General features: G+C 37.4%; 1 protein-coding gene and 1 long non-coding RNA gene across 18 annotated transcripts in view; one reads left to right on the forward strand and one right to left on the reverse strand.

The window, feature by feature from the left end:
• The window catches only part of LOC311617600, a 1,721,005-nt gene that overhangs the window by 622,570 nt on the left and 1,070,815 nt on the right, over positions 1-27,620 (forward strand). The gene's annotated exons all lie outside the window — the stretch shown is intronic.
• The window catches only part of BBX (BBX high mobility group box domain containing), a 287,922-nt gene that overhangs the window by 23,199 nt on the left and 237,103 nt on the right, over positions 1-27,620 (reverse strand). For all 10 annotated transcript variants that reach the window (XM_084874024.1, XM_084874015.1, XM_084874016.1 and 7 more), the window contains 3 exons: positions 11,537-12,545; positions 10,420-10,558; positions 7,120-7,268 (listed from right to left, as the gene is read on the reverse strand). In XM_084874024.1, coding sequence (XP_084730150.1) covers positions 7,120-7,268; positions 10,420-10,558; positions 11,537-12,545 — 1,297 coding nt within the window. The remainder of the gene's footprint in view (positions 1-7,119; positions 7,269-10,419; positions 10,559-11,536; positions 12,546-27,620) is intronic.

Consider the following 27,620-nt stretch of genomic DNA (forward strand, 5'->3'; position numbering starts at 1 on the left):
CTTTGGAATGTGAATATCTAGTTGACCCAACACTATTGTTTGAAAAGACTATTCTTTTTCCATTGTACAGTCATGGCATCATAGTAGAAAATCTGTTGACCAATGACATGTAGGTTTATGTCTAGACACTCAATTCTATTCCATTGACCTATATGTCTATTTTTCTTTTTTATAGCCAGTTGTGAAATTGAGAAGATTGCCCTGGCTATTCTGAATCCTTTGAAATTCCAAATTAACTTTAGGATCACTTGGACTTCTACAAAAGAAGTAAGCTAGGTTTCTAAGAGGGATTGGGCTAAATCTGTAGATCAATTTGAGAGAGTGTTTCCATTTTAACAATATTAAGTCTTCTGATCCATGAACTTGGGATGTTCTTCTGTTTGATCATCTTTCTTTACACAATGTTTTGTAGCTTTCAATATGTTGCATGTCTAAGTACTGTATTATTTTTTATACTATTATAAATGGAATTGTTTTCCCTAAGTTCATTTTGGGATTGTTCATTTCAAGTGAATAAAAATATACCTGGTTTCAGTCTAATGATCTTGTATCCCATAACCCTGCTAAATTCATTTATTAGTGGAATCCTTAAGTTTTCTATGGAGCCCTTAAGTTTTCTAAATAAAAGATTATATCATCTGCAAACAGAGATAGTTTTATTTCTTCCTTTCCATAATCTGGACACCTTTATTATTTTTCTTTCCTAATTATCTTGGCTAGAACTTTTACTACTTCCTATAGGTTTAGTTTGTTCTTCCTTTTTATAGTGTCTCAAGGAAAATTAGGTTATTTATTTATTTAAAATCTTTCTTGATATATGCATTTATAGCTATAAACTTATCTCTAAGCATTACTTTAACAGTATCCCGTAAGTTTTGATATATTGCTTTCCTTTTTATTCATGTCAAAGTTTCTGATTTTCCTATTAATTTCTTAGTTTTTTCTTTGGTTATTAACTTATTGGTTATTTAGAATGTTCGTTTCCACATATTTATGAGTTTCCACATTTTTTTCTTGCTGTTAAATTTTAATTCCATTACACTATGGTCAGAAGGCATGATTTGAATTATTTTAATAAAAAATGTATTTGTTTTATGCCCTAATATATACTGAATTCTACAGGCATTCCATGTGTACTTAGAAGAATGTATATTCTGCTATTGTTGGTGAAGCGTTCTATATACACAGAGAGGACTGGCATATAGAATTATTTTCCTTCCTTTTGATCATTTTCCTAGTTGTTCTATCAAACCTATTCTTCTTTATATAGCACTTCTAACATTCTAATACGTCAGATACTTTGCTTATTGTTTAGGCTCATTTATCATCTGGTAACCCCACCATCATGTAACATCCATGGCAGGATGGTCCTTTGTTCTCTATCACAAATATATTCTACAGATATATGCCTAGAATGGCACTTAGCTTACAACTCATTCTCAGTAATATTTGTTACATCAATGAATAAATAAAGCTCGTAAGCCATTGCTTGGCCCAAAGTAAGAATTGAAGACGTGACAGTTGTTGCTATTATTACTAATAACATGAAGTTATGCGGGTATTTTTAGATGACTACACCAAACCACCCTTTTAAGCCATCCTTCTAAATAACCAATTAGCAAATATTCCTGAATTGGCTGATGATGGTTTAAAATAGAAACAAAAATTTTCCTCTTATTGGCTTTTGTTTCCCAGGAATAGTGAGCAACAATGAAAAATAAATAAATTTAACAAAGACAAAGAAAATATATCATGTGTACACACTGCACTAATAGTACAGATATTCTTGATAGTCCATTTATAATCATTGCCTCATACGTATTTTATACAACCAAGAAATTTTAGATTAGTGAACCTGAATAATAGATACATGGGTAATCATAGCAAACAGAAGTAGAAAAAGGAAGAAAAACCATTCTGAGACTTCTTAGGACTTTAAGGATCCTAGTGATTTACCTGCAGGAAGATAATTTAACAATGATAAGGAACTGGCTCACAGGGAGAATGATTTCTATGTTCATCAGTGTGCATTTGTGTGAGGAAAACGAGATAAGACAGTAATTCACAAAGGAAACTGATGGGACCTATGGAATAGGTTATGATAAAGAAGAAAAGGATACATATTTTCAGATCCAGCCTTATTCAGAGAAATCTAAAAAGTACAATTTAAAGACAAAGCTAAGGATGGAGTTTGTCAATTTTAACTTGAAAAAATACACCCCGAGTGGTGCGGCACACAGATGAGCCACTGTAAACTTTTATTTTTAATCTTCTTTGCTCTTAGCCACCCCAAACCATAACTATAAAACACATCTAAATAAAGAACGACTTCAGTTTAAAAAGAAAGTCACAAACGTGAATAATTAGAAAGCAGCAATGTTAGATCTAAGAAATGAACAACTTGATTTCTGCCCAACACTATGGTACAGATGTTTGATATTTTGCCTCAAGAAGATAAAGTCAAACATTGTAACAAATAACATATATACAGAAATTTACCACTATTTCCCCCTTTAATTACTAACATTGAGACTCCATGCAGGAAAATGAGGGTAGGAAATGAAAAGCAGAGAAGAGAGTTTTAAAGAAATTATTTAGAAAACAAAGAATCAGCAAGTGTCATTCATTAAATCATCCCCTCAAGTTTCCTTCCCATCTCTGCCCTCTTCTTTACCACATTTCTTAATGGAGTTTTTGCATCGGCCATCACATCCTTGTGACAAAAATCACTTTTTGCTGGCATGTAAACTAGCTTAGGACTATATTTAAATTTTAGGGTGGGATAGCCTATATTTGAAGGCATTACCCTCTCCTTTGCATGCCAAGTTCACAGCTGGATAGAAAAGAGCAGACACAAAGAATCTGAGAAGATAAGAGGGTGCCATAGAAATATTGACAATAATAACCTTTCCAGACATTAATGTTGTTCATGGTTTGCTGAAAAAGCAACATTTTGGGGGTAAGACACAGTAGTGACACAGGAGCCAGCTCAGAACTAGCCTGATGTGATTCTTCAAGGTCAGCAGGTGAGGTGAATTAAGTGAACCTTACTCTCTGTCAAAGGAAACAAATTTTAGGCCAAACTCAAATGGTGGAGACTTCTGCCCAGGCTCTAGTTTCACGTTTTCAAGCTATAAAAAGAACAGATTTTTAATTCTAAAACTAGGTTGTCATTTTTGTAATGAACACATGAAACAATAATTTGTGATAATTTATAGCAAAGTGCCCCCAGCTACTGGTCACGTGGATCTGTAGACTTGAATAAGTTTGAGTAAAGCAGTCATAATCGAGTTAGAATTCATCAAGGGGACTGAACCATTGGGCTAGACCAGTGGTCAGCAAACTCATTAGTCAACAGAGACAAATATCAATAATACAACAATTGAAATTTCTTTTGAGAGCCTAATTTTTTAACTGTTAACTTCTTCTAATGCCACTTCTTCAAAATAGACTTGCCCAGGCCATGGTATTTTGTGGAAGAGCCACACTCAAGGGGCCAAAGAGCCGCATGTGGCTCGTGAGCCGCAGTTTGCCCACCACAGGGCTAGACAATCCTTGCCCTGTTGAGGAACTCAGGATTATATTAGATATATCTTCGATACCGCAAAATGTGCTGTCCTGAGAATATTTGGTGGCAATAAAGACTCTGAAACAGTTATAGGACAAAGTACAGAGTTCTGCTCAACCTGGAAGCTGTAACTTCCTGGTGGGAAAGGCTGGCCTGGCTAAAACAGGCCTTAGTTCTTTAACCCTGACAGTATCCTTAGGATGGCTCCTTTCCAAACAAGGGATTCTGTCCTCAACCTTTAATTTTGTAAACCTGCTCCTTATATAAAAATATCAAGTGCTTAACCATTTGAAATTCCAATCCATAAGCATGAATTGGAAAAACATGAGGAAGACCAACAGTATGTCTGATGAGCTAAGAAATAGTATGTGAGAAGACAGAATAGATAAAAGAAGGAAAGCGAAGTCAAAGGTCAAACTGGGCCATAATTTAAACACTCTAAATTGAACTCAATTAACTTTTTCTCCATGACCCTATGTCATTTGAAAATTACTTATTTTGCAGAGCACTCTTGACTTCTGACACTTCTGTAAAAAGTGCTTCATACATTAACAGTATACTTAAGATAATGTGTCAAAAGAAATCCTTTGAGAGGTTACAATTAAATTTAGACTTATAACTTAAAACTTTCACCTGAATATACACACGTGACTATGAGACAGAAACCAGAAATCATGCAGGCATGGGCTGCTTCAGCTGAACCGCACCGAGCCAGACAGATTATAATTTGCTCTTAGAAGCAAAAGGAAATTCTGTTCCAAAGCCACTGTGCTCTGCCGAGTATAACATATTCCGAGTCCTGCTGGAAAAGGTGGCATTTTGCTATTTTCATCCTCTTTTTGTTTTAAAGTTTCTGATAAGACGTACTATAGAGAAATAAGTGACAAGGCAGGGAGAGTGGAGGGGACAGTGAGAAAAGGGAAGAGACTACTTGGAAATAGAGATATAAACAAGGAGACACTGGGAAAACAGAAGTGCAGACCCAAGCAGGTACTATGATTCTGAGGTATATAACTGTATAAATGTACCCAAAATCATTTCCTCTAGAAATTACGTTTCAGAAAAATTCTACACAATTCCTATAACCTGGAGTGGCTAAATTAGCACCTAAAAGGCAGAAAGAAAAATATAATGCATGTTAAGTGATAACAAATGTAGAAGAAAATAAAATATAGACAAATGGTGAATTGTTGGAAAAAGAATGAGGTTTCCCATGAAGACATGCTCTTATGAACTAATGACCTCATACCCAAGTTTTTGCTTTGAAGGATTCATTAAAAGAAAGGTGCAAAGGATCTAGAGTTTAAGAAAAACAATCTCCTCTCTAAAGATCAGGCAATTACAGCACAGCTGGTATGACAATTTCATTAATAAGTTGTAAATAGTACATTGGTGCTGCTAATGCCAAATTTTAATCAGTCACAAATACCATAATAAAATAATCGATTATTTAATTTCTGCCTTATTATAATTGCATTTTTTTCTCCATGAGTTGTTATGCAGAGCAAAACCTTAAAAGACTTCCCAGCTACATAATTACTAATATTCTGTGTAATACCAGTGACTTTGTGGTTTAACAGAAGACTTTAAAAATGATATTGTATGATGTATAATCCAAACCTCTAAAAAGCTATTTCACATAAACTGTAATACTGTTAATCTTAGTTTGGGAGAGAAAAACCATACAATAGACAAGAGAAGGTTGAAAGAAAACAGATCCTAACTTCAGAGAAAAATAAATCTATTGTTACATTTCCTGACAGGTAACTGGCCATCTTCAGAGTTCTAAAATTAATGCCTCAAACTACAAAAAAAAACCACAAAAAAACAAAAAAAAACACCACAGAGGAAGATAATTCATCTTGCATATCAATCAATTAAGTTCCATTTTATCCGCTTGTAAGATAAGTATTCATCAGCGACTTTAGATCCAAGAATTATGGGAGCTGAGAATAAGCTGGCATCTTTGGACTCATGGACTACTGTGCCTATTCCTAAATATCTCTAGAGCACAAAGACTGTTGTTGCAGTTGACAATCTATCACTACAGTGCTCAATTGCTTACCTGTCAACAGGCTACTTGATTTCTTTCCTACCTATCTTGGAAGATCGTGATACATCCCTATTTTATTTCCCCAGAAGAGCAAACTTGGTGATGCAACATTTCTTTTTTAGTTCTTTATCCACTAAACCACAGAGGAAAACTAAGCTAAACTCTCTTTTATGTTCCTCTGTGCCTTTAATCATGAAGGGGGAATTTTCTTCAGCCTTGCAGAGCCATTTTAAGATACAGATCTCAAAGCTATCCTCCTCAGTTATATTAATACCAGTGCACAAAGGGGTTTTAGGTACCGAGGGATAGAGGTTCAGATTTCTTCAGAGAAGAAACCATAATTTCCCCTAGATGTACGCCTTATATATCCTTTTAAAATTCATAAAATTGTATTGCTTCATTAATTTATCACGATTGCAAAAATTCAATTAGATTTACATAAAGATATATGTCATATCATAAGCATCTATCCACCTGAAATCCACAAAAAAAGGGAATTAACCTAATTTGACATAAAGCTGACAACAGGCAGCCACTTCTGCAGGGTGATTACAAGAACTCTTCCATCAAACCCTGCTCGGAATCTGATCCTGAAAGCAACACGGCTCAGCCATGCCAGGTCTTCATCCCTCCATTCACGATCTTACAGGAGAGCTAATTGAATCAAGTCTCACATCCGTGTGGAAAAACAGAGGTATGTTTTCCCCATCAATCTTTAGTCCTAAAGTAATGTTTCTCAAGCTGAGCAACACTGTCATTTCAGGTAGGACAATCCTTCTTTGTGCTTGAATATCCCTAGCAGGTTAGGATGTTTAGAACCTGAGCCCTTGCCCAAATATAGCAGTGGTCCTTGGTGTTGAGACCACTGAAAATGCCCCACATTCTTCAACCGCTCCCCTTTGAACTACAATGTTGCCCTTGATGAATGCTGACATCTACCCACATTATGATAATTTTTTATATACACAGGGGAGAATCTGATATTCTTGAAAATAAATATGCTGAACAAAATTTTTCTAAATTTAACAAAACGAATAAAAGAATATCACCAAAGTATTACAGGGAATTTTATTTTCATTGGTTTATACTGCCAGTAAAAACAAGAAGTCTGCTTATTAAGCAAATGGAATGATTTCATAGTCTCATAGTCCAACCTGTTACAAACACAGGGAACAGAAGACTTAGACTCAGCAGCTTTTTGCCCAAGAAATTCTGCCTTTCCAAATTAGAATTCTGGAGAGTAGAAAGTCAAAGACCACACGGAACACTTTTAAAAACCTACACACCTGTAAGGGCCAATGTATAGGCAGAGAGGCCAAAGGACAGAGGCTGAAGAGAAGTAGGAAGGGAAGAAAGAAGAAAGAAGGGTAGTAGGAACCAAGATAATTGCTACCGCCTCAATCAAGGTGCAGTTACAACTAAGGGGAGCTGCGGCAGCTCTGAAGAGGGTTCAGGGAGATTCTGTCTACACTGCAGGAAGGCAAAGCACACATCTAACCTTTGCTGGTTTTAGTCAGTTCTGAGGACATGTTTCCAGTCTTCTTCTTTTTTCTTGGAACAGGTACACATTTCCGGTCAAATGTAACAGGACTATACTGAGGAAGGCTGTTGAATTTTTTTTCAAATTCTTCATCCAGCTTTGCTGAGCTAATAATAGAGAAGGGATATAATAATTGACACATGCTATAAATATTTAAAGATATTTTTATATTTAATTATTTTGAATTAATTTTTAATAAAACAAAAATATTTAATTTAAACAGATATAATTACTTAAACAGTAGAATATATAGTTTAAGGTATTTCTTTTGAAAACAGGGTTCCTGAGAATTAATTGGTAATAAATTCTATGCAATGACAAAAACAACATTTTCAGAAAAGCTTGAAAAGATTTAGCAAGACAGCTTTCTTGGTAAACTTACAAGACAGGTTATCATATTACTTTGGAAAAGCTGAAACATTATTTAAAATATCAAATTTTAAAGTGGAGAATTTGTCAGTCTCTCCGTTGGCATGGGGAGTTTTTCTTAAGTTCAATTCAAAGCATATTTCATCTAGACAAGTATCTCATTCTAAAGATTCATATATATGTACCTATATTGGGAAGCTTTTTGGTAATATGGTACATTGGTTCATTTTGTAAGACTTTTTTCTTTTTTAAATATTTACTGATAAGTACTTTAAGCCATATACACACAAAGAAAACACAAGCACGATTTGAATATTAGGAAATCATTCTGGAGAGTTGCCCAGGATGAGGATAACACACTCGGGGAGAAAAGCGAAGCCAGTTCTCAGTGGACACACTGGCAGACGGGCAGCACGGCTCTGACACCATGACGACTGCACAAAGGCCACCAGCCAAGCTGGGAAATCCTTATGCTGCTTCTGACTGTCTGCAAGGCCTCCCGGCCCAGCAATGGCAGCATGCCTGCTGGGTCCTACACTGGCTGCTGGCTTTCACTGACAGTGAGACTTACTAAGACACAGCCCAAACAGACAGGAGAAGCTGCGGGAGAATCTCTGTGCTCGGTGGATGGAAAGTGGAAGGCGTACTTGGGAAAGAGCAGCTTGGAATAGCCAACTTCCCAGAAGGCTGCAACCTGTGTGATGTAATCGAGCTGTGTCCACCTAAAACTGTTCTCAGTTTTGAGGAATGTATAAGAACTGGGGAGCACAGATAAGACAGTCAATAACTATCAGAACTGTCAACAGAAAAAGGCCACTACCAAGTTCTAATCAAAGCAGCAAAGGGTGGTGGGGGGGGGTGATGTTTCTCTCATTAAAACCATCTTTTCATGCTCAGTTTAAAAAAATTGTTTATGCTAATGGAAAATCAGAGACTATCTGGTTACTAATTAGATGTATCCGAAAGCTATCTGTAAGATGTGAATTTTTATATACTCTGAATAAACAAGGCAAAAATATGAAATGAGATATAATCCCTAAGGTCTCTTGGGACTCTCGTTTTCTTTTTTCCACTAGAATAATCACCTCTGTTTTTCTTGGATAAGTCTATAAAATTAGAACTGCCAATACCGAGTGAATTTTTCTTGGCTACAGTTAACTAAGTAGGTAGCACATTTTCTGAGATAAAAATGTTTAAAATGCTCATTTAGAAATCTCAGATAAGACTGACAGGAAGTGGCATTTCTCTCTGCTCAGGTACTGTGTTGGTGTGTTCTTGACAAGGAAAACCCAGACAGTCTGATTTTGACAGGCCATTATTTAAAGGAGACAGAGGAGGGAAGATCAGAAGTTTACCGTGGATTTAAGTCTGTTGAAAACCACACTCCCAGTAATCTGTATGTGGCTTCCTTAGAAATGACTTAAACAAAACAAAAAAACCCAACCCACACAGCAATCTCTTTGTAGGGATAGATTTCAACAGATTGTTGCACTGTTCTTATTCCTCCAAGAGGACTGGCAGTACAGTCCTTGGCAGGACCCAACAAAGCATCAGAGAACCTTCCGCTGGGGAACTTGCGAGCCTGCTGTGTCCCCTAGGACTTCTCTTGCCAGGTAGACACACAGAGCACTGGGAATTCCAGGAGATACAAAAAGCACTGTGCTGATGCTCAGTGGTCACTTGAGGAAATACTTCATTTGAAAAATATTATTTGACAATGACAAGCATGAAGATTTCATGTCATTGTTGAAGCATAATGTAAACAAAACTAATCTGAACTATTCTGGACTTTAAAAAATATTATAAAAGAAATATATATAAAAAGATATATATATATAGCATGTCAATACAAATAATCTTAAGGAATCATTGTCATGAGAAATAATTTCCACTCTCACTCTTTGTGATGACCGAGAGCCTTAGAATTAGCCAGGCTTTGAAGCACTGTAACATCCAAGGAAATGTATGTTATTCTACAAACAGAAATGCAAGTATTTATGAATAAACCAAATTCAATATTCCCAATGCATAAAATTTGCATACCTTTAAACACATTTATGAATAAATATGGAAAATGTAAAAATGTATTTATTTCCGCTCAGTGTATTCGTTTCAAATTGGACTAAGAGAAATCTCAAAGGATTTTTCAAAACAGTACAACTGAATATTCAGATGCTTTCCTCACCAATATAAAGTATTGGATATCATAAAAACTTGTAAAATGCTTTATATTAAGATTGGTATGAGAGTCTTTGGCATAATATAAAGATGAAATAATTCTTAATAATTTTATCTTGATGTATGCTATTGCTTGACAAAGCACTTCAATATATAATTAATTACTGAATATTCTCTGTACCAGAGAGAATGTTCAATCTTTTATTTTTATTTAGAGCATTATAAATATGGTTTCAATAAAATAAGATTAGAAGTAGAAGCTTAATTTTATTTACCTTATATTTTCAGCTGTCATTTTTTTTTTTTTTTTACAAATATATGGGCATGCCTAGAAATACTAAGTATTGTAAAGCACATACAGTATGTAAAATGTAGACATACTTATATAATATCCATTGTAAACTTCAGATGGGAAATGCATCCTGGTGATATTAAAGGATTTATAATGTCACACTACTAATAAATATATGGTGAATTTCAATTCAAACTCAGGCCTATGTCTGATACTTTAAAGTGAATGACACTGTCACTCATAACCATGAGAACAGCAGGAATCAGGTGATGCACATGATCCGTTTCCCTGGTGTGTTTGCTAAGTGCTGAATGAACACTCAAAGAACAAGCAGTTAAGAGATTTATGCTTGCCTTGGAAACCCTGCCACACCTGGGGCTGTGTAGTGAGTGTAGCAGACTATGCTCACAGGCACTCACCCGAGGAGAGAGTCTTCCTTTGGCTTTGTCTTCTTGAACTTCTTGCTCCCACTGGTCCCACTTGGGCTAAAGGTCCAGCTTTCTTCATTCCAACAGCCTTCATGATCAGAGGAGTTTCCTTTTCCTGAGCTTCGTTTCCCTAAGGAAATTCAAGAGAGAGGATGTGCTCCGTATATTGGGATGGGGGTGAAATCAACTTAGTTGATTCACAAGTGACCTCTTGACCCCTGGTATCATGGGCCTGATGCTATTACTAAATATTCAGAGTCTCAAAGTGATTCATAATGGACCACCCTCAACAAAAGAACATACACAAGAGTGAGTTACAACCCCTGAAATGAGTTTTCTTGTCATAACTCAACAGTTATTGTGTGACTCCAGAGCAGAACACCGACTGCTCACTTTTGCATTAGGGATCACCTTAGAGTATGAGAATCCTCTGCTGGTGAGCACTACTAATTCTCATTCACCAAGATTTATTGGAATGGCATCCCTGGAGAACTATGCACTCCCAAAGATCTTCATTCAGGGCTTGCTACACCTAGTATTTACTCATTTCTAGTTGAAATCTAGCTTGGACAAAGGTAATCCCCTAGCTAGGCACATTTTAAAACAGATGAATTTATATGAAACACTATGGAATAAAGGTAGATACATTATTGGCTTCTGGATGCTGTAATGTTTTAAAGAAGCTTCACTTCAATTATAGTTTTAACAAATGGAGAGGACTAGTTAAGTCATTTGCTCCTGGATCCTTCAGGTCAGGATTCTGCCAAATTATCTGCTTGACTCAGGAAGTTCTTCCCATCAGTGTTAGAGAACAGACTAAGAGCTCTGGACATGCAATATTGATCCTTCAAACCAAACACTGAGCCTATCCCAGTTAAAAAGGAAGGAAGGGCTGAATTACTTTAAATACTTAAACACTGAAGATACTCTTCTCTATGGGCTAGGAAACATGTAAAATGACATATGCCATCTCTAACCCATTAAGAAATGTACAAATGTAAAATATCATTTTGATACCGCATTGTTCTTTCTGGTTCTTTTCAATAGGTCTAAAGAAGAAATTCTGCTAGCCTTCCATAATCTTTTCAGATTTGTAGAAGTCACTTACCTCTGTCAACATTAGCTCTCAGAGAGGTGAGCATGCCCTCAGACACCAGGGTTTTATAAAGAGCACCTTTGCAAGACCTCTCGGATTTCCGGGAACCACAGGCTTCTATTTTCCTGTGACATTCACTGTCCTCAGGCTTGGCATGTCCTGATAAGCTGGGTGGTAATGTGTCCTCCGTGGGGGTCAATGGTTCTGCTTTTATACCCTCTGGCACCTCACCAGAAATGTTCTTGCTGGCAGAAATACTTAAGAAATCTGGAGGTCTTGACTCTTTGGTGGTGTCTGAGGATTTCTCCTTTGACATTTTCTTCTCTCTTGATTTCACTTTTTTCTTTGGTGGCTTGGCATCCAAAATGTTTCCTTTGCCACTTGAGGATGCACGTGCCTTCTTGCGAGGGGTCTCTCCAAGTTTCTCAATGCCCCAGTCTCCCTTTGCGACAGCTTCAATAGTGTATATGACACTCTCGATGTCAGACTCTGAGGACTGCCTCTTTTTGCAAGTCTTCTTGGGTGTGGATTTATCATTCCCATGTCGATCCATTTTGCTTTTCTTCTTTTTCTTTTTTAGCTTCTCTGGCTTGTTTAATGCTGTGGGATCCTCAATGATCATAATCCCATGAGGATGGCACATATGATCCTTTCTACTGGGAACATCACTTATTATTATCTTGCTACTGGCAGAGTAAGAAAAATCAGAGAAGTGACTGTACTTTTGATCTCTGTCTAATTCTTCTTTTTTAACTTCTTTGGGATCTTCCATTTTTATAGCCATTATATCATTCATTTGCAGCTCCTCAAAATTTCTTAATTCCTTAGGATCTTTTACATTTTCCTTAAAAGCTTTTTCAAATTCTGCGTCCTTCTGTAACCTGGCTTCATCTGTTTTCTCCATTTTTATCTCCCTTTCTTCCTTCCCTTTCTCCAATTCTTTCATTCTCCCGCCATCTGATTCTTTTGTTTTTATTAACTTGGATTCTTCCATTTTCATCCCCTCTGATGCCAGGCACATCTGAACAGTTGAAACAAAATTGGGAGAACAAGACACACACACAAAAAAATCCTTATTATTCCATACGTGTACTTGAAATTAGCTTGAACTTTTAAATTATTGTCCCCTTTAAAAATAATCAAAACAAACTTTAAATTTGACAATAATCAATCTACTTCTGCCTAACTTAAATGATTCAAATTAATAAAAGATTTTAGGCATTATAATATATTCATATTAAACTCTAGACAAGCATATACCTGAATTCTAATTTTCCAGCTTTTGGGAAGGTTGTCTTATGAAAACAAGATTTGGTGGAAGGAGAAGAGAATGGGATCCAGAGTTGAAAGACCTAAGTTTGAGTCTTAGTTCTGTTACTTGCTAACTTTGTAGTAGGAATGAGTCATTTCACTCCTCTGTTGCCTTTGTAAAATAAAAATAGTTTATCCCAGAGGATTCTGTGAGGTATAAGAGATGATAATAAGAATTGTACTTATAGCATCACTTAACAAATCTCCAAACTCTCTCCCAATGTTTGTCCTTTCTTCATTCTTGGGAAAATGGAAAAATAGGGACAATTTCTACCTATCCATTTGCAATTAAAAATAAGATTATGCTGATAACTTAAAGATTACCAAAGCCCTGAAAACTAAGTGATGGGTGTTTTTTTGTATTGTTTTTTAAACTCATTTGGTGGCAAACTTGATCTCATCCAAACTTACTTGGTTGCAAATTCTGACCAGAACTAATGTGAAACTGCTTCACATTTATCTCACTTAATGTGACTATTCATATGCTTTTGGTATCAGAATCTTCATGCATTTGAATATGCACTGGGGAAATTAACTGAATAGTGTAAAATACATATACTATATCACCAATTTCCTAAAATCTGAAAAATTCTGAATGCCCAAAAATGTCTGGCAGCAAATTGGTTAAGTTTTTAAACTCCCAAAATTTTACATAAAGAATATTAAAGGAAAACCCATGGTGATTAGATCAAAGGCAGCACAGGAATTATTAAACATTATTCTTTTTATCTACTTTGCATTAGTAACAAAAAGGAAAAAGAATATGTGGCTTGTTGAGGCCCCAAATTATACCTATGAGTAGGAAACGGATCCATTTAAAAAGACATATCACTGTTTTATCAAATGGCAAGTTGTCAGAGAATGTTAACATCTACAAAGTTCATTTTTCAAATTCGAATTTTTAAATGGATATTACACTGAATTAAATATCAGATGCTCTTTAACTTCATTTTTCCCCCTTAGCACTTTCAATGTCTTTCAAATTCTTCCTTGAGAATTATGTTATGATTAATAAGTCTGGGGAGAAATTGGAAAAGGGGTGGAGGTTGGGGCAGACAGTGCAAGTTTTTTAAAAAGTGAACATGACAAGAGTACCCAACTCCTTGGATCATTCACAGGGAAGATCTGAACTATCCTGGGTTCACAATGAAGCTTTTCAGGAAATCAAGTCAGTTAACTTTTAGACCTCAGCAAGTAGTTATGAGGACTAAGAACTTCCCTTTATTAAAGTAACCAGAAAAAAGGTCAAAGCAAAATGTTATCTTCAATGAATTCTGAAACACCAATACATTTAATCTTCCCTGCTTTTTTTTCTCTCAAGGGAGCTTTGCTGTGTGTGTGTGTGTGTGTGTGTGTGTGTGTGTGTGTTTTTGTGTGTGTGTTTTGTGTGTGTGTGTGTGTGTTTTGTTTGTTTTTTGCATAAATCTTAAAATAATTCTTATTTTCCTTATTCAATTATCCTACATCTTCAAAAATATAACTATCCCAATGGGGGGAGAAAGACTGTACTAGTTCTTGAAAGAAGATTAGAAAGGCATCCTCAAGGTAAATTTTATGGTGTATTTTTTTTTTTTCAATTACTTTCACATTGATGGCCTTTAATAAGTCATCTCAGGGACCTTTTAGCATATAGGTTTTTACAGTGATATGCCAACAGTTTGCATTTGCACAAGTTCATCTTATCAAACCTAATAATACTTTGCAAACACTATTCTCTGCTTCAGTATATTTCAAAATGATTCTCCTCATCACCCCTGATAGGGATGAAATGAAACAAATACAGACATTCACTCTGGGGACATACTCTGGGTAATAATGTAGTATTTCTTGTGAAGTTAATTACACTGAGTGCTAGTCACGCTTTACTTCCTTGTTTTAAGCTCTTGAAAGTCCCCGCTCCTCAACACACACACACACACACACACACACACACACACACACAGACAAATAGAGTATGTTAATCCTAAATGATAAGAAAAACAATTATGTTCCTGAAAGTGAAACTATAAAAATAAAACTCCTAGTCAAAACTATAAACCACAAATGTCATTAACCCAAAAAACCCAAAACAAATAGGATAGAGTTGGGTGCCACTCTAGAAGTTAAAATTTAACATTCTTCCCAATGTAGGAATTCATTTCATTACTCTATTCCTAGAGTTAGTTACCTATGACCATAGGAGATGGTCTGTTTGAAATTTTTAAAATATCGAGCAAAACCCCTCTTAAGCCTTGTAGTTCCCTGAAGTCACTTAAGTTAATCCACTCCTTCTCTCGTGTGAGTTTCAAATCTTGGAAGACAGACTTTATTTCCCACAAGTTGTTGTTCTAGCGTAATGTCCCAGGTTCCCTTTACTGTTCTTCACAGATAAAAGCCCTCTGATCTTTCAAAGGGAAGCTAGATGCAGTATGGTGTCCTAAAGTGAGAATTATCTAATAGCTGGGTTTCTGACCAAGCACCCGACCTTGCTTGCTTAAGACCAAACAGTGAGCTATGTATCTTAGACTTGAACCCATATGAGGAAGTAAAGGCTGAGAAACAGAGTAAGAGTACATCCTACACTGATTGTTGTGAGACAAAGATGAACAAATGTATGCGCATACAACTTGTAAATTTCATAAAGCTTTACAAGGTTTGGGGAATATTGATGCTTCAAGTTAGCAATATCTTTCTTAGAGTAAGTTTCTACTCTTCCTGTGAATGCTTCTTGAAAGAAGTAGGACTATTTATCAGTTGACAGGAACACCAATCTTCTAATGGGGCCCAAAGACAAGTTTCCCCACTCCCCCTTTTAAACACAGGTCACACTTCTGGCTTGTGGTCCATTAAAATACTGACATAATATGCAGGGAAACTTGGCCTCTCTTATACTATTTCTTTATATATTTTTGTACCTAGATGCAAGATATTCCATTTCCCTTAAAAAGTTGATCCTTCCACAACTTGAATGAAATTGCCTATCAGCTGTGTGTTACAGACACATTTGATATAAGCTGCTTTGCATCTTTGTCCAGATCTTTGGCAATAATGCTGAGTAGGACGTGGCCAAGGACAGAGCCTCTGGCAAACCTCTAGAGCCCTTTCATCAGTTGACTTGACAATAATAAACGTTAGCAAGCCAAGAATTTATTGTCCAGTCTAAATCCCCCCTCATTTTGTTCACAAGGACATAAGATTATCTGAAATCTGGATATAATATGCCAACACCATTCTCTTAGCCTATTTTATAATCATACCAAACAGAAAATGAAAATGGCTTGTGTACCAGTTAGGGTCTAACTAGGAAAAGAGAAACAATTTAAGCATATCTAGCCAAGGGAAATTAATGCAAGGAGTAAGTTGATTACACAGGTCATGAAGAACTGAGACACCGAAACAAGTAGTGGTGAGACAACCCAGTGAGTAGCCACAGCAGAAAGCACATTGGTCCAAAGGAGAGAAGGAATGCTATTGAAGCCCAGGGGCGAGTCCCAGTAAGAGACGAACTGTAGAGGGGCTGTCTAAAGAGAGCTGGATGCATAAAAGAGAGGCTGACTCTGCTGTCCCCCAGCCCTCCTCATTCTCTCTCTTCATGGCGCGGCCTCTCTTTTCCTCCCTCTCCTTCATCTCCCTCCAGTGTCTCTCACAGGCTGAACCAAGATGGAAATCTCTCCCCCTCCCCCTCTCCCCCCTTCCCTTTGTCTCTCCCCCTCCCTTCCATTCTCTAAAAGTCAATGGAAAAATATCCTTGAATAAGGATTAACACAGCGTTTTTCAACCGCTGTTCCGCGGCACACTAGTGTGCCGCGAGATGTTGCCTGGTGTGCCGTAGGTGCAGACAAGACAAGAATTTTATAAGTTTTCACTATTTTGTTTACTTAATATTTCATAATAAAGTAATTATAAAATACTTTCTTTGTGTTTATTTGATTCCTATTCAAGAGAATTACTTTATATATAGTCAATATAGGCACAAAGTTAAATTTTTTAACATTTTCTAATGGTGGTGTGCCTCGTGATTTTTTTCATGAAACAAGTGTGCCTTTGCCCAAAAAAGGTTGAAAAACACTGGATTAACAAAACAAAAAACAAAACAAAACAAAAAACAAAAGGCAGGGTTTCTAGAGCCAGATTGCATAAGACTGCAGACTGTTTAGCTCATTTTATCTAAATCTTTCTGTGCCTCAGTTTCCCAATTTATAAAATAAGATTGTTAGTGGTGAAGTTCAATGAGTTGCACATGTACAGTACTTGAATTAGTGCCTTGTATAGAGCAAAAATAATATATTCTGACAACCATCTCTCTGGGGCCTTATGCCATATAGAGAAAATGTTGGCTATTATTATTACAAGTAATATTCATATTGGTAGCATTAATAGCACATCATGACTCTGGCAGACTAACTGCTTTGCTGTAATTGTTCATATAGGATTGAATGAGTCTATAGTTGAGAAAAGAAACATATACAACAGAATTAGATTCAGGAAGATCTTAAATCAGTTACTTTTCAAGAAGCAACTTTTATTAAACACACATTAAGCTCAGTTCCACTTTTGGGTACAAACACCTCTACTTACATCTACCTTGGGGTGCATATATCAACACTTCAATGGGACTTAAAGTGTGTGCACACTACATTACATAAAGATACTAGGACATGTGCACGGGTAAGCACATAGTGGACACAAAAAAACATAAATCAATGTGAATTCAAATGAATAAAACTGTACTTTGGGAAGTGCAAAATTAATGTCTGTTATTAATTAGTCAGGTGGACCTTAACAGAAGATTGTTAATCAGGCCCCAAAACAGAACATGCCTTAGTAAATGACAATTTATTCTTCTATTATTATTTTAAATTGAACAATCACCTTCTTTTAAAGTGAGAATGTAAAATCATCTGCAGGGCACCTTCTGGGTGGATTCCCATGGCTGTATTCAGAGAAGTTAAAATGTTAATGTTTTAAATCAAATGCTAGGCACCAATACTTGCTACCTATTGTATATTTCCTCAGGTACTACACTCTATTTTTATAGGGGTAACTCAGTAGATACAAGATGTATCCTGTTCACCTTTGTATTATTCACCAAGAATACCCTAGTACCTGCCTTCAAAACAAATGAATTCAATAGGTAACTATGTTAAAATGAATGATCCACTAGTTCCAAAATAATGGATGAGTCTAAAATGCTTTCTGATTCATACCAAGAAAGAGTTACTTTCTGAGTCTATTAAAAACTACATTGCTAATTATGATCCTTCTATCGGGTGGCATGGACTAGCAATCACACTGTCCTTGGCTATGCTTCACAAGAGCACAGTGAAAATTAAACACCGAAATTTTAATTTTAACCTTGACAATATTTTAATATTAACTCTGAAAAAGTGGTTTCTCATTGTTTTGTGTAATCAGAATGGCACATCAGTGATGTGCTAGAAGAAATGTAACTAAAAAAAATGTAACTCACTCCCTAAAGAAAAACAAAACTAGCATGTTGAAACCGAGGTCCTAACAATGTACATGTTGGATGGATATATAAGATTATACTCTTAAAAGTGACTGCAAAGAAAAAAAAATGCAACAGGAATATTGAAGGAGTCAGATAAGATGGAGGGATTATGCTTTATGTTCTGGGGTTCAAGGAGGCTGTCATGTTCAATTCAGGTAAAACCACATCTTAGTTTCAGGGTTTGTTACTGGGGACTTGCTTTAAAGACATAATAAATCTATGTACATCAAGCCTTTATCTCATGGAATCAAAGGCATTTTAAAGTGTATTCCTTTCTTCAGAACTATCAATTCATTTATTTAATGTGCCCTACTTTAAAAGACTTAGAGAAATGGCCAGTGGAATATAATCATGTGTATTAGATAAGTAATGCTACAGAAATAGAAACCCTTTAACTGGTACAAAGAAATGTGTACCATCCCATTTTATTTTGCTCTTAATTATATTTTGTCCTTCTTTGTCTATTATACAGGAATCAGCTAGATTAAAAAAAAAAAAAAAAAAAAAAGGCAGTGTGAAAACAGACCCACTGACACTAATCAGAGTTTCAATTTCAAAACAAATGTTTTGCAGCCAAGGTATGTTTACAATCATTTTGTACTGGCTTATTACCTGCCAGACTTGTAGACATAACCCAAGGATGGCTTTTAGCAGTGTTTTCCAAAATGTGCATTTCTTCTATAATTAAATAAAACCAGAATGTTTTTGCCATAAAAATACACAAGCTGATGGTTTCAGGGAATAGTAGCTCCTGCTGCTAAAAAAATTAATTTTCTTTATTATAAAAGATAACTGGTCACAGACTAGTGGTCTAAGTGTCTCCCAACACTAAAATCTAGGCATGTGAAATAGTTTATTATTTGGTTTGCTGAAACAATTAGGCCAGGAGAAATGGTGGATAAATATTTCTCTTTACCCACTATTTCTTCAGAAACAATACCATTCCTGAAAACTCCAAATGCGCCTACTAACAGAAGTCATTAGGTACATTCCTGTAATCTAGTTCCTCCAAAAATAAACTGGTGCAACTGGGTAGGAAATGCAGTTTTAGGTGTTTTTAAAAAATGAATGACTCACATCTCTGCACAAAAAGATGGGGAAGAAAAAAACAACAACACATCACTTTAGATAAAAAGTCCCCTCAGGTAAGAATTAGAATTCAGGGGAGTGGTGACAGGGCAGGTGGAGCTGAGGCAGGAAACCACACCCCAAGGTCCTGGGCTTCAGGAGTTACAACAGAACCGGAGGGATAATGCACATCCACAACATATGAGGACACAACACAGAACTTGAAGTCACACCTATAACTGGCAGTGGTGGGAATGCCACTGTGATTGGAAGGATGGAATTTCCTACTTTTATCAGTACGGTATATAATTTCTGTAATTTTATCACAATTCAGCTTTTCTTAAATTAAGCCAAACTTTTCCATAAGATTTAATTTTTATGGATACTGGAATAAACGTATATTTATTTGTTTTCAATTATAACTGGCTTCGGCAAGTTAGAATATAAGAAAAACCAGGAAACTGAGGCCTCTGAAAATGTCTCCATCCTTTATAATAAAGAGGATGAAGGACAACTTTTCCAATTCCCCTCTTCCCAGCAGATCTATAATCTTGCTTTTTTATACATAAGAAGGAGTGTAGTTAGAGAGATCCAGCATTCTCCTTCTCCAACTCCACCTCAACACATAACTAGTTTCATAAATTGGGATAAAGAAAAAAGTACAGCACAGTGGGTACCCCAGGCCGGACGCAGCAGTGCTGTGGTGACCACTTCTACCTTCCTCCTGTGCTCAGAGGAACATGTCTCTCTGCTTTCCAAACTCAGCCACTTACCTTGCTGGCAATCCCTCTCTTGTTGATGTTTCAAGTAATGGATTTTTTTCAGCTATCCCTCCCCACCTCAGCATCTCTCCTCTCTTCCTTTGTACTATTGGACTCTTCGTCCACAAACACCCAGGCTCCCACAACAGGTCAGGGTCAAACTTCAGGAAGCAATTAGTCCCCCCCACACCCAGGCTGTGAAGTGCAGTCACCTCCAACACTCCTTTTGCTTTGCCTCTCACATCAACTCGGTCATCCAGCTGAGCCCATGCAACTCCCCTGAGGTCTGTTTCTGCCTCCAGTTCCCACTGCCAGCCCCCTCTCTCCAGGTTCCTATCTTCTTCACACCTGGATTTCACAGAGGCTTTCTACTCCATTCCACACGCTCTGCCAAGTATCTCTCCAAGTGGTGCACTCATCACTGCACACACCTTTGCCCCAAATCTTCAATGGCTCCTCGTTATGTTCACATAGAAATGTCTTTACTTCACACTAAACACCCTCTCAATTCTGATTTGCAGCTGCGCTCTGCCTTCCCCTGCCCCAAATCTCCTCCACTCCTGCCAGTCTGATTTACTTGCCATCCAATGACCTCACATTTGCCTGCCTTTATCTCTTTGCTGTCTCTCCCCATCTCTCCATTTAATTATGCATAAGTCCCAATCTCTACTGGGTCCAGGTGGTCAGGTGCAACAGAGGAAGGTGGACAAGTAAAAGTGGATGCTGCCAATGGCTTTTAGCCCCAGAGACAGGGCTCAGTAGGCGAAGGAGAGGATGGTCACATTTGTACAGCAAGCACCTCTGCGAGGGAGCAGCCACTTATTAGTTCTGAACAACTGTTCCAACGTAGGAAAGTTAGCCCAGTATTTCTGGATCTCTCAATTTTCAAGAGAAATAAAAATTTGTATTTACTCAAAGTCTGTAATTTTAAAACATTAGCCACTAATTCAAATACAAATGCTAATAAAGGTCAACAAGTTACGAGCCAAACAAGGCAAGTTGGCAGCTAGTTTCAACCTCTCTTCCTCAACAACGCATTCACCAAGACCCATCTTCATGCTCTCTCCCTGTGCTGGGCCCCCAGAACATTCCTGCTCATATTAATTTCTCCCTGTCCTGTTTTTACATATTCATCTGTGTACCACTCTTCACTCAAATGGAGATTTGTCTTTTCATTGCATCGTTCCCTATGAAACCACTTGCACTATTTACAATTTTATCCCTTAACATTTCATACTTTATTTCTTTGCAAGTGAAGAATACGTTCCTGGAGGGCAGGATTCCTACCCCATAATTTCCTATAGCCCTCACAGTGTCTTCCAAATTCACAAATATGCACTTACTTATTTAAGTGTATAAGCATATCTTGGCAGTCTTAAGAGTACAGACACTTTTTAAAAAGGAAATATCAGCTCCATTTTTTGACAGCAGTCTTGAACAATCTGTCATCTTATTCAGCAGTACACACATGTGTAGGAGTAAGCTGTCTTCCATGGAGCCGTCTATAATACGCAAACTCCTGTAACAAGCAGCTTGCACAGCCTTTATACTGATCTAAAACAAGGTGACAGCATAGCCCAGTGCTGAAGAGCCTAGGCAGTGGGGACAGACTGCCTAGGCTTCTACAGAGGCCCTAACACTTCCTATCCCCGGGACCTTAGGCAAAACACAAAACCTCTCTGCCCTTTTGTTTTGTAATGTGTAAAAAAGGAAAGATAACAGTACCTACCCTCAGAGGATGGGCGTGAAAATTCAATGAGTACATATAAAGTACTTAGAAAAGTGTCTAGCACACAGTAGATAATAAATGTCAGTTATTATCTTAGGTTAGATAATAAAACTTGCATATAAAATCAGCTATTAAAATTTATAGTCTAATAAAAGCAAACATTTATAAACAAAAAAATTTATAACCTATTTAAAATAACACATAAAATTATTTCAGAAAAATCGGAAGTAAAACAAACAGTAATAATCATAGGCTTATGCTCCAGCCCCTCGTGGCACACCAAAAAGTCACAACTGTACCTAGAGGTAAAGCATCCCTGCACTATTAGAAGAAGGCTCACACTGGCAGGGGTCCTCAAACTTTTTAAAGTGGGGGCCAGATCACGGTCCCTCAGAGAGCTGGAGGGCCGGACTATATGAACTACTAATTCCTACTGTAACACCTCGGCTGCGCTCACTGCCCAAAAAACCTGGCGGGCCGGATCAGACTCCTCTGCGGGCCGCATGTGGCCCGAGGGCCGAAGTTTGAAGACCCCTGGCTCACAGCTATCTCATCATCATAACAATACTGTGAATCTGCATGCAGGAAGCTTCAGCAGCCTCACTGTATTGGCATGGAGCAGACCCGCAATAATTATGAGTCCTTAGAATGAATGACAAACTGTCCCACTTAGTATACTAGGCAATTTGTATCAGTGATCTTCAAGTGTAGAAATTTCCTTTGCTAAAATGAACAGGTGAAGATGTCTCTAAGTGTCCTCCAACTATAGCAACTATGATACACAGTGCTCTCCGGGCAGGGGAGAGGGGGCGGTGCTGTGCTGCTTTGCAGATCTTTATATGACCCAATCTAATTAATTTAAAAATGAAAGGAAACACAATACATTATAGGACCTGCACCAATTAAGTAACTGATTAATTGAAGAGTATGATCCTCATGGAGGTTCAAACATAAAGGACTATATCTTTTTCCGTTTCCTAATCTCAGCAGCACTACGCAAATCTCTCTTCCCAGTTGGCATAGATTCCTAAAAAACACCTGGAATAGATCCCAGAATATCCAGGTCACTTGTAGCTATTAACAGTTCACCAGTTTAAAATGCCAATCAAGTGCTCAAAGAAGGGCCTTCCCCATCGTAACTTTGGCTCCAGGGAAATAGATAAGGGTCTTTATAATGCCAACACTAGAATGTAGGCTGATCCAAGTATCTCTTGTGTCTGCTGCCAACTTTTTCAATTTTCTTTCTGCTGCTTGAATGCGTATAGGGCCCAGCAATAAATATATTCCTATAATACTTCTTACTTCTCACCAAAGAGAAGACATTTCTTGCAAGTATTTCTTCCTATCTTAAGGAGTTCTCATTTACTCCTCCTCCTATGCCAGCCCACAGGAATGGAATTGGCGAAGGGTGAGCAGTTAGTTCTTGGGATGACTGGTTCTTAGTCCTTCCTTCATAAGGCCTAAACATTCTGGTTTAGTGGACAGAAGAAATGGTGGAGGTAAAACTAACTGCCCACGGGTATGTCTTCTTTTTTTTGTCTGTTCCTGCTAACTCTACCTAAGACTGAATGACTGTGTCTGGGGATGCAAAGCACAGGGATGATATGCAAAATATTTAATAGGTGGGGTTCTGACTGGTCAAAAGGAATGTGGTCTCAGGGATGGGACAAAGTCCTACAGACCCACATGCCCTCTAGTTGCTAAAAGGATCAGAGCCGAGACCGGTTTGGCTGCCGAGACCGGTTTGGCTCAATTGATAGAGCGTCGGCTTGGGGACTGAAGGGTACCGGGTTCGATTCTGGTCAAGGGCATGTACCTTGGTTGCGGGCATATTTCCAGTAGGGGGTGTGCAAGAGGCAGCTGATCGATGACTCTCTCTCATCGATGTTTCTAACTCTCTATCTCTCTCCTTTCCTCTCTGTACAAAATCAATAAGATATATTAAAAAAAAAAAAGGATCAGAGATGCTGGCAGCATTGCTGCAAGGTACTCAGGGGATTTAGGTCACAGTCTTTGCACTAACAATACCAAGTATTTTAGTACCAGGACAGCCATACTGATGCAAACTGCTGAAGGTCACTCCTGCTTATGGGAGCTCATCAGAGTGTCCTGAGTAAAGTATTTCCTGGTGTAGGAGCCTGCCCCACTGTGCCAGGCTGGTCCTCTGCCAACCCTCCCCATGACTGTCCCATGGCCTCTTGTCTGGACTACTACCTATGTGTCCACTAGACGCCTGGGAAACTCACACACCTCTACAATCCAAAATGGAGTGCAGCAGACATTCCAAGTCTCTCCCTGCTGCCAACTTCCTCCGGTTCTCTTTCTGCCTGCTCAGATGGACTAAGGATGCAGCAGTAAATCTATGTCTGAAACATGTCTGGCTTCTTGCTACTTTTTGTAGGTATCACCCCACCTTTAATATGGGTTATCTTAGAGCTGCCTTCACTTTCATGGGCAGGGAGAAAAGCCAAAATATTCTAGATGATTGGATAGCCTATGATATCTCCCCACTACAAATGACTTGGGTTAAGGGCAGAGATGAGAGAAAAAACCTCTGCACAGTAAGTATATGAGACAGTAGAATTAGTATCTCTTTATAAATCCCAATAGAAGGATCTGGCCCAGATTGGAGGTGGCCTCTTGTAGGCTTTCGCTGTGGGATGGGATAACTGAAAGCTGTTCCTTCAGATTTCAGACAATACCACTAATTCTGGTCAAAAGAAAAAAATCCTCCTTAATATTCTGTTACACTTATTTAAAGAGGCACCCAACATAATGAAATATAATGTTTTGTTCAAGAAAAATGAGTACCAGGTACACATGGAATAAAATAAATTGAGGAAGCCTATTTCTATTGTTGATTATTTGGAGATGCTGGTTAATAAATTGTGCACATATTTATGTTTAATTAGAAACTGGGAAGCTTCAGGATGTTATTCTATAACACAGTCTATTGGCATTATGGCATCACATTCATGTGGGAGAAATAATGTTAGAAGATTTTTTGGTAAATTTTTTTAGCGACCCTGTTTCATCAAAACCATGTATTTTTAGTCAGATGTTATAAGAAACTAAGTCTGAGTATAAGCTGATTTACTATAATTGGAATAGGCTTACTGCAGTCATTTTACCCCTTTAAATTATGATCCCAGCACTCAAACATCTGTTAGACCATAGCATCTGTTTCATATTTAGGATGCATCCCTACAAATTAGAAGAGTGTTCTTTTTTAATGAGCTCTGATTTAATAGGGAATCCTTTTTTTTAATACTTTATGCCAAAGAAAGAAAATTCATCTTTCTAGCATGCCCAGCTCCACAGCAAAATTCCTCAAAGGTCCACACTTTTCTAACACAAAACTGTTTAATAAAGACATATTAATACTAAAAGTTAGGGGTTTAACAATTTAATGTTTAATATTTTAAGAACCATATGGATCCATTCATCTATGGATAGACATTGAGGCTGCCTCCCGTTCTTGGCTATTGTAAATAGTTCTGCAGTGAACTTAAGGTTGCATATATCTTTTCAAATTAATGCTTGTGGTTTTTTTATACTTAAATTTAAAAAATAGAAATAAAAACCATATGTAGGTGTTTGTATTTGTGTGTAACAACACAATTGGGAACTGAAGAGAGGGCTACACATTCCTAATACTCAAGCACAATAATCGCTTCTTTTCTTTTAACAGGTTCTGTTTTTTGGGTTTTTATTTATTTGTTTGTTTGTTTTTATTTCAGAGATAGGAAGGGAGAGAGAGATAGAAACATCAATAAGAGAGAATTGTTGATCAGCTGCCTCCTGCAAGCCTCCTATTCAGGATGGAGCCCACAATCTGGTATGTGCCCTGACTGGGAATTGAACTGTGACTTTCTGCTTCAAGGATCAAAGCTCAACACTGAGCAACACCAGCCGGGTAATAATCACTGCTTTCAAATAAATTGTCTTAACAATCTATATAGTCTGAAAGACACTAGACAAATTCATGGCCTCATAGTCTCTCTGTTTATGAAGTCCTGTTTACAACTCCAACTCCAAAGGCACATTGGGCACCAGATCCTTACTATTAAAATTCTACCTGCAATAGTACTTTGCTACTGACTCACCCAGTTCTTTTGCTTTCTTTATTTTTTTAATCTTTATTGTTGCAAGTATTAAATATGTCCCCTCTCTACCACTGTCCTCTTTTAATCCATCTCCACCCCCCACCCCAGGCCTACACCATCCTATTGTCTGTGCCCATGGTTTACACCTATTTGCTTACAAGTTCTTTGGCTGATCTATTCCCACCCACCCATCCTCCTCCTCCGCCTTCCCACCTAGATTCCGCACTCTGTTCCATACTTCCATATCTCCAGATCCACTCCGTTCATCAGTTTATTTTGTTCATTTGATTCCACATATGAGTGAGATAATGTGATATTTGTCTTTCTTTGACTGGCTTATTTCACTTATCATAACACTCTCCAGGTCCCTCCATGCTATCTCAAAGTAAGAGATCCTTCTCTTTTATTAAAACTACTAGAGGCCTGGTGTACAACATTCATGCACTCGGTCAGGCCTGCACCCTTTCACAGTCCAGAGCCCTCAGGGGATGTCCGACTGCCTGCTTAGGCTTGCGGGGAGCAGTCGCACATCCTTAGTGCTGGTGCGAAGGTGGAAGAGGCTCCGCCACTGCCACTGCAATCCGCCATTCAGTGGATTTGCATATTATGCTTTTATTATATAGTATTTCCTGTGGCCTTTGTTAAGTTTTCTAATCATTTACAGATCTCTGTTTGGGTCTGAGTTTATCTTATAGAGAAGTTGGTCAGCTTAATGTCAGACAATAGACTGGTTTATTCTATAGTTTATATACTTCTTTATTGCTTCAGACCTTTGTATATTTATATTTCTAATTTGGATCTGGCTAGACTTTAAAAGCTTAATTTTAAAACATTTAAAACTCCTAAATTTTTATGATATAAGCTGCCATAAAATTTGGAAAATGACAGGATATCCCATTAAATTAACAAACTACTTAAGATTTATAAAAGAACTGTATCACTAAAAACAACAACAACAAAACACTTCAGAAAGAACTCATGGGTAGAAAGTAAAAAACGAGAGAGGGGTAAAAAAATTTATATGAGATTTTGGTTAGCCATTTTTTTTTACCTCCTAATTTGTCTCACCAGAAGAAAGAACTATTACTATAGTGTCCTGAAAACATTTCTTCCACGGGTTCCCTTAAGGCAGAGCAGTCACAGCTTGGCAAAGTCAGTACTCCTGCCCACCCTAAAACTTCAGGCATCATCCACCCCAGCCCATCACCCACCTCATAGGATTTATAAAAACACATTTTCTACTTTGCCAAAGGAACTTTAAATCCATGTCGGGTCAGATGTACAGATGACAGAAATTATAAAACCTTACTTAGAACATGTCATTTGAGTTCTCTAAAAACAACAAAAATTAAAACATCAACCACCTGGTTTAAAAATAGTGCGTTCTAGGGATTTACAGATGTTACAAGAGAATCAGCAAAGAGGAAAGGGGCTTGGACCATTCTGAGTTCAAGCTGGACTTATTTATCTGATCTGAGACAAAGCTGGCCTTACTTTAAAATATTACTACTTGTGAAAAGGATTTTGCAATTTCCCTGGGTAACCTTGTTCAATGCTTAGTGAATTTTAGTTAGCAAGACGCCTTTTTTCCCTAAATTTAAGGTTAACCTTCTCATTGTTGAAAATTAGA

Source organism: Pipistrellus hanaki, assembly GCF_964339955.1.
Source record: "Pipistrellus hanaki genome assembly, chromosome: 2".
NCBI classification, from domain to species: domain Eukaryota; kingdom Metazoa; phylum Chordata; class Mammalia; order Chiroptera; family Vespertilionidae; genus Pipistrellus; species Pipistrellus hanaki.